Here is a 12,463-nt window from a genome sequence, read left to right as displayed (position 1 = left end):
GCATGATGTACCGGATGGTTTAATAAGCCGAACTCTCGGCTATATATCAGAAACTATTCATGTTATAACTTTAGGAGAAAAATTTCCTTAGTAAAAGTGGCCAAGAGAAATCGCTGGAAAAAACTTTCAATTTTCTGGGTTAACCGCCAGGGGGCGTAACCTGTGAAAAAAACTTTGAAAACCGGTTTTTTGAGAAATATGCCCAATTATACCAAGTGTTAAATAAGTAAACTAGAAAGTTGTTCAAGTACTTTTTATTTATTTTTTCAAATAAAGGGTGGGGGAGAGTGGGAAAGTATTTGTGGATAAATACCTATAACTTTGGTTTGGATCAACTGATTTTAACGAAATTAGTGTCATTAGAAAGAGTGTAGATGAATTAATTTACTATCTACTATAAAATAATTGCATTTAGTTTTAATTGTCATAGCTAGAGGGTACTTTCGAATAGAAAAAATTAAAATTTGTTTTTCTTTAAAATGTTTAATGGAAACACGTATTTATTGTAAATTATAATAGAACTGGATTATACTTGTAACAAAATGGCGTAAACCGCATGTTGATAGCTCTTGTCGAACTCGAGATATGAATAAAAACTCATAAACATAAGTAGGTAAGTATAGTATTGACTCACCCTGTATTATAAATTAAATTAAAAAATAGGTCAGTAGGTGCTTTCAAAGTTTTTTATAGCAGAAGAATCTTAAGGTTGATACTATTTTGACCATTGTTGTTTCATATGATTAAAAATAGTTTTTTCGAAACTAAGTAGGTATGCTACGACAATGAATTTGACGGGGAGTTCATATTGTTTATTTATTGACAGCAGTCAAAACATTGTTAAGAAGTGCTATATTCAAATTCGAATTAAGGATTGCACTTTTTTCAATAGATATTAATATTGGTAATATTAGTTGTAAATCATTATTAGTACTAATAATTCGTGATGAGTATATCAAATGCAGAATTGTATGATATGATTGGAGTTTATTTCGAATGTCACCAAAATGACGCTATTGTCTCACGTATATATTCTGTAAGATATCCTGGCAAAGACATTATGGCAAAGAAGTATTTGAAAGAAAGGCAAGAAGATTAAGAGAAACTGGTAGTTTTCATCGTCCTTGTTTTAAACGACGTAGTAGAGGTATGACCGAAGATAATTCAATCAATGTTCTTGCTTTAATTCAACAGAATCCACTTATAGGTAGTCGGCAAATATCTATAGAATTAAACATACCCAAAACTACTGTTCTAAGGATTTTAAAACATCACAGGTTGGTTTTTCATATTATAAAGTGAACGTTTAGGTCAGAAACTTGGAATTCCCTTTAAACTTTAGATTCTACTGTTATTTTGATATTCCGATAAAAACGGCAAAACGGCACTTTTATCCTTTTATCCGTTTCTTAAAAATACTTATGCACGATTTATCTTGTGAAACAATTGTGGATTTTTCAAGATTTTTTGAGTTTTAGTAAATATAGTGGTTTCTTTTTCACCAATATTTGTTGTTCTGTTTTTTAGACTGCATCCTTATTTTGTAGTTCTCCACCAAGCTTTACATGAGAGAGATTTTGATGCAAAGCTGGATTACTACAATTGGACGTTAGGTCTGCTAGAAGAACAACCGCATATCATGTCAAAGATTTTGTGGACAGGCTACGTTTAATAGTGCGGGTGGTGTTAATCTGCATAATATACATTATTGTGCTGAAGAAAATCCGCACTGGATACATGAGGTGCAGGTTCAAGGTAGATGGAGTCTTAATGTTTGGTGTGGTATAGTTGATGGAATGATCGTAGGTCCATATTTCTTTGATAGACCTTTAAATGCCGAAAAATATTTGGATTTTCTGGAAAATCAGTTGCCTGTTTTATTGGAAGATATTTCCTTACAAACAAGAAGAGATATGATATTACATGACGGGTGTGATGCGCACTTTTCCAGACGAGTTCGAGATTATTTGTATGCGAGTTATCCAAATAAATGGATTGGAAGGGGAAGCATATTTTCATGGCCAGCTAGATCTCCAGACTTAACATGTCTGGACTTTTATTCGTGAAGGTTGAAGGACTTAGTGTACCAAACTCGACCAACCACGCGAGACGACATGAAACAGCGCATTATAAACGCAATAAATAATATATCAGAGATTGAAGCAGCTGTTATGTCTACGCGCGAAAGATTACATCTTTATGTGGAGAACGATAGAAAACAATTTGAACATTTAATTGGACATTAAGTTTTAATGATCAAGATATTTGTATGATCTTTCACATATTTAATTTTAAGTTATAATAAAGGGTGAGTCAATACTATACTTACTTATGTTTATGCGTTTTTATTCATATCTCTAGTTCGACAAAAGCTATCAACATGCAGTTTGCGCCATTTTGTTACGAATTTAATCCAGTTCCATTATAATTTACAATAAATAGGTGTTTCCATTAAACATTTTGAAGAAAAACAAATTTTAATTTTTTCTATTCGAAAGTACCCATGACAATTAAAACTAAATGCAATTGTTTTATAGTAGATGTAAATTAAATCATCCACACTCTTTATAATGACACTAATTTCGTTAAAATCGGTTGATCCAAACCAAAGTTATAGGTATTTATCCACAACTACTTTCCCAGTCTCCCCCACTCTTTATTTGAAAAAATAAAAAAAAAGTACTTGAACAACTTTGTGTGGAATTTAGGCCTCTTTCTAGTTTACTTATTTAACACTTGGTATAATTGGGCATATTTCACGAAAAACTGGTTTTCAAATTTTTCTTCACAGGTTAACCTACCGGTTAACCCAGAAAGTTGGAAGTTATTTCCAGCGATTTCTCTTGGCCACTTTTACTAAGGAATTTTTTCCCCTAAAGGTATAACATGAGTAGTTTCTGATATATAGCCGAGAGATCGGCTTATTGGACCACTCGGTACATGTGAATCTGTTTTAATGTTAAAATAATGCAGAAATGCGGTATTCTGCAGACTTGCTAATGGAGTGGACCTTCTTCGTATGGATAGATTTCCCTTTTCAAGAGTCTTTTTTTTTTGTATTTATGGTATTTCTTTAATTCAATATTTTTTTGGGTTTAGTCACTCTTTAATTTACTTTGTCTTTTCTAGGGGATCATTATCAGGGTAATCGCCATTTTAGTATAGTATTTAATCTATAACATCAGTTATTTTGGGTTTCTTCTATTTGATTCTGGTTCGCATTTATTTAGTCTCAATGTATTTTCGAAGGTACCTTCCTCTTCAGGTAAGTGATTCATCAAGGTTATTTACTTTTCCATATATTGTTTTCCTAAAGATTATCTTATGTTATACTTCAATAATATTGTCCCAAATATTTGAATATGTTTTTTTTTTATTATTGCATTGTGTTACTTCGTATTCACAATAAATAAATGGAGACCTAAACAAATTGAGTAAATAAAACTTGCATGCCTGTGCTTAAAAGGCTGTATGACATGACTTAAGTATATAAAACAAAGAAATAGTAAATTCTGTGGTTAATATGATAATAAAAATCTGATATTAATATAGGAAATCTTGAGAGAAGCAAATAGAATGCCGAGAGAATGGGAAGACAACTTATTGATCTCAATATACAAGAAAAGAGAAGAAACCCTATACAGGAAATATAGAGATATTTGCCTATCATCAGTTGAGTTTCAGTCCTATATGAGTATAATAGAAAAAAGGCTATGAATAGAAGTACAAGCAAAATTAGAAGACGAACAAACAGCTTTCAGAACCAAGAGACAAATAGTTTTAATAGGTAGAGACATAAACATACTATGAAATATAATAGAAAAAATAGTGTTTAGGGAGACAACATATAGATTCATAGATCTTAAAGCTGAGTTCGACTTAGTGGACTGAAAAGTAATGTGGAACACAATGAAGGAGCTAGGAATGTCAGGGCAATTATTACATGTGATTAGAAGAATTTACCACAGAGTGTAAGTCCACTTACACTCTGTGGAACCAGCAAAAGATGCCACGACTAATTGACATAGTGACTGAGGAAATAGAAAAAATGAAGTTATAATATAAGCATGAAAAAATGTAAGCCTATGAAAATATCTGACCAGGGGAAGAATGTTGGAGATGAAACATGAATGTTCTGTAAAGGACAAGAATTAGAGATGGTGACTGCCTATATATGTACCTGGGCACGATTATATCAGATGATGGAAAGCTAGACCTAAAAATTGCAAATAAGCAAAAAAAGAACATACTGTGTATAATATACTGTGCAATAAATAATCCAGAAAGTAACAGGAAACTAATATGCATGTATATAACGCAATTATTAGTAATAAAGGATACTACCATAAATGTAGCAGAAATGAAGCATCTAGAAAGATAGCGGGGAGACAGAGAAAGAAACAAAAACATCGGAAACGAGCTAAAACAGAAACCAATAGAGAAAAAAATAGAAAAAAGAAAACTCTATTGGTGTGGACACAAAATTAGAATGGACAAGAACAGACTAGTAAAAAAAGACAAGCAAGAAGAAGAAAGGCAGACCGTAAAAGGGGTGGATGCAACAAATCCAGGAAATCGAAACCAAGAGAGGGAAAACAGTCCAACAAATGTAAGATGCGACGTTCTTATAGGGCATAAGAAATGCGAGAAGAAGAAGATCTTAACGTAGTGTGACTTTTTCAGCGTGCCAAAGAAATCTAAAAGAGGAGAAATCAAATTATGAAGAGTATCAGAGATGGAGAGATCAAATCTACAGTATTTATGGATGATTTATCTGCTGGGATTCCCATACTCCTGCAACAAAGTTATGTGATCTTTGAGTGAAGTACTGAAGAATTTTCACTGTACCTCCACAAATATCTTTTGTTTTGACCATTTGTTAAAACATCAAAAATGACTTGTCTTTTTTTTTTAAATAAGTTTTTGCTACTTTTATATTGATGTTGTAGATTTTGCGTTATCGTTTTTTTTTCTAGGTCATATTTCTTAACTTCTAGGTCATATTTCTTACTTACTTAAGCTACTTTGTTCATTAAAAATCCTTGAGCAGTGTCGGCAAAAACGACGGTGTCATCGGCATATCTGAAATTGTTTACTCGGGTTTTATTATATACAATAGATATGACATGTTATATTTAAAATATTGAGAGATCAAACACATATTTTTTTTACATAATGTAAAAGAGTCCATTTGAATTTCTAAATCGATAAGCAAAGTTTTTATAGGTTTGATCGCCGTCTTTTAGTCTATCTTTTCTGAATTCCGGGGTATATCTACATACAAACTAGCAGTAATTGCAAGCTTAGCTTCGTTCCAATATTGTTAACTTTTTTAAATTATTAAGTGTAAGAACATCACCATTATCATCACTCAAATCTCCTCAGTTAGAGAAAAAAGTCGATGTTAAAATGAAGACAGTGGATTTTAAGTGACATGTTACATCGAGTTGTTGGAATTTGTCCAGTAATGCTATCACTAAATTAGGGTAGTTATCATCACTTTTGTTATTTAAGAACCCACTAATATCTTCCTCCAGAGATTCCCAAGTTTTTTTATTTAACTTTCAAAACTATCAAATGCTGAAATTCTGCATCCTTCATGAGTTAACGAATTTGGGGTCCTACAAGAATACCATTTTTTTCCTTATGAATTGTGCATCACTGAGTGAAGGAAATTTGTTTTGTTAGGTATTTTAAATGTTAGGTATTTGAAGGCCTGGCCTTGGTTCGTTCATTTCCATTTCACGCCGTAGGATGAAAGTAAAATATCTTCCGAATCCACGAAAGTCTGTTTTTATAGAATGAGATTTTCTATATCACATAGTTAAAAAATTGCAATGTTTTGTGTAGTCTAATTGCATTCACAAGAGAACAGCAATGACTTTCAGATCACCATAGATTCTCTATTTGTGTTAATCATATTTGCTCATTAAATCAATCATTATTACTGTATCGTTTGCAAAACATAAGTTATTCAAAACTTCTCCATTGATAGATAGATATATCTTCTATTGGATCTGAGAGTGCTTCTGTAAATACCGCTTCACTGTAGACATTGAAGAGTAGTGGGGACAGCACGCAACCATAGCGGACTCCCCTCTGTATTTTGATATCTCGGGTGCTCTGGTTGTCATTTCTTGCCTTAGCAGTTTGATTCCAATATAGATTAGATATAATTTTCATATCACGACTGTCAATATTTTTGCTTTTTAGTTTATCTACCAGCACATTCAAGTTGAACAAAGCATCTCTTGTGTCCACACCATTAATTCTAAAGCCAAATTGTGTGTCAGTAATTTCATATTCAAGAGTTTTAACAATTTTGTTGTGTATTATTTTCAAAAATGTTTCAAGTGTGTGACTCATTAAAGTTATTGTTCTGTGATCTGAGCAGGTTGTTGCACTTGACTTTTTGGGTTTTGCTACAAAGATCGATTGCAGCCATTATCTAGGGATTGTGCATCATTACTATGATTTTTTGTGTAAATTAAAGCAGTTAAGTTAATATCATACATTTTATCCAGATCTTCTATTTCCTTGCATGTATGTGTCGTCTGAATTTACTTTTGGTTTACAGCTTTTGAAACAGCGATATCTGCTCAAAAGAAACTGCATATATTGCGCGTGTCGCTGAATTCCATACTTGGTGCAACAGTTGGGCAAGTAATTTCAAACCATTTTAAATTTTAACAGCTAGTTACACAACCTGACACCAAACAGTACAATTGTTTGTACAATTTGGTTGCATAATCTGATGGTGTAAAAAATCGTTAAATCTGTACTCGTCCCTATATAAATAATTAATTTATTAAAATATAAATTCTGCCCATAATTAGCTATAAGAAATACTCATAGAGAAGGTACATACATTATGTTGTGTATTATGATTAAATACTGTTTACCCAAACTACAAGATATTCTTTTAGCTCAGTATCTAATATTGAACACTATTAAGAACTTGATAGGTCCTTTCTGAGATTGTGTCTCTGTCTGAGGTGCATAGATTCCTCTTTGTCCAAGGTGCAGGCTCTATTGAATTTGGATTCAATAGATCGAAGTCCACCAAAGTTACAGATAAATGCAGACGGGGACGACATAGATTTTTAAACGTGATAGATGGTGTAAAAACTTAGGGTCAAAAGGTACATATGTTAAAATACTCGTCCGACATTGCCAGTATTCCACAGGTTAAGACAAGTTGTTTCGCGCTTAATTTTCTGTCGGACCTTCGATACTTCGTTGTATTGGTTTATCATAAATATAATATAGGAATTGTTTTAAATTTAAACATTTGCCAAATTCTAAGCACAACAGTTAAATTTTTTTAAATAAAACTTTTTTTGTTTCTTTCGAGTTAGGAATTTTAATTTTTTTAGGTTATGAGTGAAGAGCGTGTGACAGGAACGGTTACCACTGAGTTGAGGGCTGCAGAGGGTTCAGTTGGAGACACCACAGGGAGAATCAGTTACGAAAATCGGGGAGAATGCTTCTTTTTGCCTTACACCAAAGATGATGTTGAAGGAAATGTTACTTTACGATCTGGCGATAAAGTTAGCTTCCAAATTGCTACTAATAACCGGTAAAAAGTTATTTATATTTTTATCTTATATTATTCGTTTTAAAAAGTAATCATCTGCTTAAATCAATCTACGTATCTCTTAATTATATTTGAACAATCAGTCGATTGCTTTTAATTAAGTAAAAGATTAAAAAATGTATTTTATATTTTTTTATTATGCATAGTAATGAAACATACATATTACACATAACAACCGTGCACCGAAAACGAAACAGCTATTTTCGGGAAGCTAATTAATTTACGTGAAAAATTATCTGCTGCTTGTTAAAAGGAGGTGCTACCACTTAACAAATCTTAAATAGAAAGGGTGGCAAGTGATACCTCATTCTAAAAATTGTTTGATTCTTTTTACATTGATATCTATGATGTACTTACGCTCAATAGTTTTTTAATTTTTTGGATGTAAAGTTTTAAAATTCATTTGAAGTAGTTACTTTACTTCATATTACACGAGGTCTATTAAAGCATACATTGGCAAGCAAGTATCGTAAAAATAAATATTGAACACTAATTTTAAATTAATTTATTGAAATTCTAAAGATAAATAAAAAAGGTGGTACAGTACACTGTAGACTAGCGTGAAGCTTCATACTATGTTTTCTTAAAATTTAATTAAGTAATTCCATAAATTATTGTTTGCTCCCAGCACCACCTGCTAACGTATCAACAAAGTTACGCCGTATATTTCGTCTGTATTATTGCCAAGCATAAGTTGTTTGCTTCTGACAGACTCTTCAAAGTCAAACTAAATATTAAATTAATAGTAAAATATATATAAATATCATTTGATAGTAAATTTAATTGTTATATAAACAAAATAAAATGTTTAAAAATAAAAATTGAGTATAGTTTGAAATAAATTTATTAACAACTAACGTTAAAAAAATTACTACAACGCCAATATAAATAGTTCCTGTCGTGTCGCTCTACATTTTACTATAGAGACAAATATATTTAATTTGTTACTTTGGGTATACGCACTATCGGACAACGAACCTGTAATAACAAGGGAGGACTTTTTTTGGAAAAATTTGATTGAAGTGTTGTCAAGCATTGGAAACACAAGAGAAATCTTAATTCTAGGCGATTTCAATAACCGAATAGGTAAAAAGTACAATGATAAAGTAGGCAGTCCCCATGGAGAAGAAACTATAAATTATAACGGAACACGACTGATCAACCTCTGTACAAAAAAAATAAATATATAAACAAATACATAACAAATGGTTTCTTCAAACATAAACTGATCCATAAATTCATATGGGAACAACAAAGGAGAAAACTGAAGTCGATAATATTTTACGTAATTACGAGACAGTCAACACACTTACATTTACAGGACATTAAAGAGGAGCAATCTGTGGAACTAACCATAAATTGTTACTAGCTAAAATACAAATTTCAAGATGGACAACTAACACAAAAAGTAGAAGCAACAAGTGTGTAAATTACCTGAAATACAACCTGGAAAGTCTTCTAAATGTTACCAAGTACTTGTACCAAAAACGCTAAGATGAGTACTTAAAATGATCTGAAAATATGTCCTTTGAAGGAAGTTATAGCAACAAAGTATTAGTATTCGCTATTTGCAAGTTCCGAAGAGCGGCACCTAGTGGCAGAAATCATCGAAGGCGTTAGCACTATTAATATGTTAGTCTTATCTTATATTAGCTACAAATAAAGTGAAATAAAATAATATAGAGCTTAATAATGTATAAAATTAATTAAACAAATATTTATTGTATTAATAATTATTACTTATTAAATCATAACTAATTTTTTATTCACAATCATATTTATAAAATATATATATATAATATAATTATGAAATTGTCATAAAGACTATAATTTCTACTGATTATCAATCATTGTTTTCACTTTTGTCAGCAAATATTGGAGGCTGTATATTTACTAATACACAGCATATATGTATTATGTCATCAACTTTGTCAAATAAATATTCAGGTATTTTATTTAAAATACTGTAAGTCCTCAGACGTTGCATTATTCTTTCAACATGTATCCTGGCTCTAGCTATATTATAAGTTTGCTCAGTTTCTTCTTGAGAAAATTCTTTTTTCCTCTCCAAAAAAGGTGGCATAACAAGAAGAATTTTTTGCCTTGACTGTCAATCATAGTTTGGATATCTGGGAATCCTTTATCTGCCAATACTACATCCTCTTCTTCTAGTAAATCAATTAAACCTGATTCAATTGTTATTTGAGAATCACTTTTTCTACCACCCGCTGCTGGTGACTTTGAAACCGCTGGGAGTGATACCAATTAATACTTTGAGAGTAAACCCCTTTTTTGTAATGAGAATAACAATACACACGATCATCTACTGCAGAAGGCACATCAATTTTAAATTCAGTACAATAATAATGATACGAATATTGCTACATTTTGGTTTAAAGCAATATAGCATTGTTACTCGGACACTTGATTTATCTGGCCAAAACACTAATGTTGCAGTTACTTCAGCTAAATTATTTAAAGTTGAATAAAAGATCCTGGATACTGTTGTTCGATGAATAGAACACATTAAACTTATTGCTGCAAATGATTTTATTTTTAAATGAAAGATAAATAGCCTAATTTTTTTGGATATCTGAACCTTTTTTGTAATACTTATTTTATTTAATAAATAGTTAAAAGTATCAAAAGATACTCCAGCAAGATCTGTTAATTGTTCATCACTTGTAACAGTCCCTTCGAAACGGATTTCATCACCATTAAATCCATTGTATTTAAACTTTAAAATAAACTTTAATGTAATGTTCACGTCAAACTTATTATGAAATCGGGCGTAAGAATGCAAAAGTTGGGTTATGTTACTTACTTCTGCTTTATAAATCCACTTTTCTTGTTGTATTAATTTGTGCTTAGAAATTGGAAACCGATAGAACTTGAATTTACTATTTTTTGTTGTATTTTTAAAGTTTATAACACAGCATTTGTGAAATCCCATTTTTTTCAATAACTGCTTATGAAACATGCTGTTTTGTTAGCTGCGAAAGTTGCAAGATTTCACCGCTGCACGCACACGATCGTTTCTCGTATCCCCTCCAAGTACTTGCACACAGCGAATACATAAAGCAGCGCAGGAAGTATTATAGGTATTAAACAACTACAAAAAGTAATCATTTCTGTTGGTCAGGTAAAGTTGAAGAATTAATAAACAGAAACTAAGAGCATTACCTGAAGTGATTAAGGCTGTTTTATCGGTGCACCAAAACCTAGGGACAGTGTTTTCTCTGTTATTTACCGATAAAATGTCTCGAAATTTGGACACGTTATTCGAAATTATGTTGCCTTTAAACTGATGGTTTTACTTTTTTTATTTTTTTGAAATTTCTGTGGAAAAATTGGAATATACTGTTTAACGTTGTATTATAACCAAACTTTTTACGCCCATCACTCGAAAGAGTTTTTTTTCTGTAATCGTTGATTTTTGTTTCACATTTCTGTGTCCAGTAATAATCGAGAAAAGCGTGTTCCAACTTTAAAGAAAATTACTAAAAAGTACTGAAATCTAATAGTGAAACGTGTTACTCATCATTGGAGCTTAGTTTCATCGTTATCGCCTTCGTGACGTCAAATCTCATGAACGTACGGTCAGTTAGTTCGTGTTAAAACTAATTTGAATGGCAAATAATGTATTTGTTGTCATTAAACTACCCGTCGGCCGGCGGCACTGAGTAAAGATGGTCTCGCGTAAGCAGTGTAGAAAAGTAAGTGATACGCCCATTTCAAATCGCAGTATGCTTGAACTGCTAAAACAGCCTTAAATACAAAATTAATTCAAAGCAAAGAAGCATATAACAGGGCTGAACAAGAAGTAAGAAATAAAATAAAATACCTAAAAAATGAGATGTGGGATATAAAATGTCAGTAAATAGACGGATATATTGTCGGAAGAAAATACATAGAAGCATGGCAACTCATTAATAGAGTTAGATCAACGGGTTCTGAAAAAGTATCAGTTCAACGTATCAGAAGAACAGTGGTTAGTGGTAGAGGCTGAAGATTATGCACCGACAATATATTATATATAAAACAGATAATAAAGAAAAGGTCTGCAGTTAACTTCTATTCATTGATCTCTCAAACGTCTATGATAATATACCAACTAGCAAGCTATGGGGTATTACAAATCACACCCATTAATCAGACTCAATGCTGTCAAAAACTTTTATAAAATCTCATTACAATTGACAAAACAGCAAATATATAACGCGTATGAAATGCAATATATAACACTATAATTAAGTAGTCCCTTACACGGTTTAGAAACTTAAAGATTAACGGAAAAAAGTAAAAAATAATGGAAGCGACCGAAATGGATAAATTTATAAGGTTGGTTAAAATATCAACAACGGAGAGAGTTAGAAATAAAAATATCGGGAACAGATGGAATTTCAGGACACAATCAGTACTGACATTGAAAGGAAACAAGTTATCTGGTATGGATACGTTCAGAGAATGAACGAGAACATATTTCCCAAACAAGGAAAGGAACGAGAGTGTTCGTAAAGCAATGAGTTTGAGGATTACAATGAAAATATCGAAGAAAATGGAGTCCATATATCGTACAACGTCGCCGCACGTAAGTCCGTAAAATTCAAAAACTATCGTAAATACATCATATGATATCAATATAAAGAGAATCTAACAACCTTTAAAATGAAGTATCACTCGACCCACCTTTCTAATTAAGATTTTAGGGCTGGTGTTATACACCCTCCTAGATGGGTTACAGGTATTATCGGGTTCTGCAGTTATGATTGTTAACTTTGAAAACAAAATCGACGAGTCTGAGCGTTTCTGAGAGAATTCCTCTGTTTTGATTTCGGTGCTCCATCCTCTATATCTTTCATTTTT

At 31.8% G+C, this 12,463-nt stretch overlaps 1 protein-coding gene across 3 annotated transcripts in view; it reads left to right on the top strand.

Moving 5' to 3' along the window:
- The window catches only part of Unr (cold shock domain-containing Unr), an 88,252-nt gene that overhangs the window by 40,210 nt on the left and 35,579 nt on the right, over window positions 1–12,463 (top strand). For all 3 annotated transcript variants that reach the window (XM_072540403.1, XM_072540402.1, XM_072540405.1), the window contains one exon: window positions 7,377–7,579. In XM_072540403.1, the coding sequence (XP_072396504.1) occupies window positions 7,377–7,579 (203 nt within the window). The remainder of the gene's footprint in view (window positions 1–7,376; window positions 7,580–12,463) is intronic.

This window comes from Diabrotica undecimpunctata, chromosome 8 (assembly GCF_040954645.1).
Source record: "Diabrotica undecimpunctata isolate CICGRU chromosome 8, icDiaUnde3, whole genome shotgun sequence".
NCBI classification, from domain to species: Eukaryota; Metazoa; Arthropoda; class Insecta; order Coleoptera; family Chrysomelidae; genus Diabrotica; species Diabrotica undecimpunctata.
The sequence above is the reverse complement of the archived record's forward strand: the minus strand, read 5'-3'. Positions and strand labels throughout refer to the sequence as shown.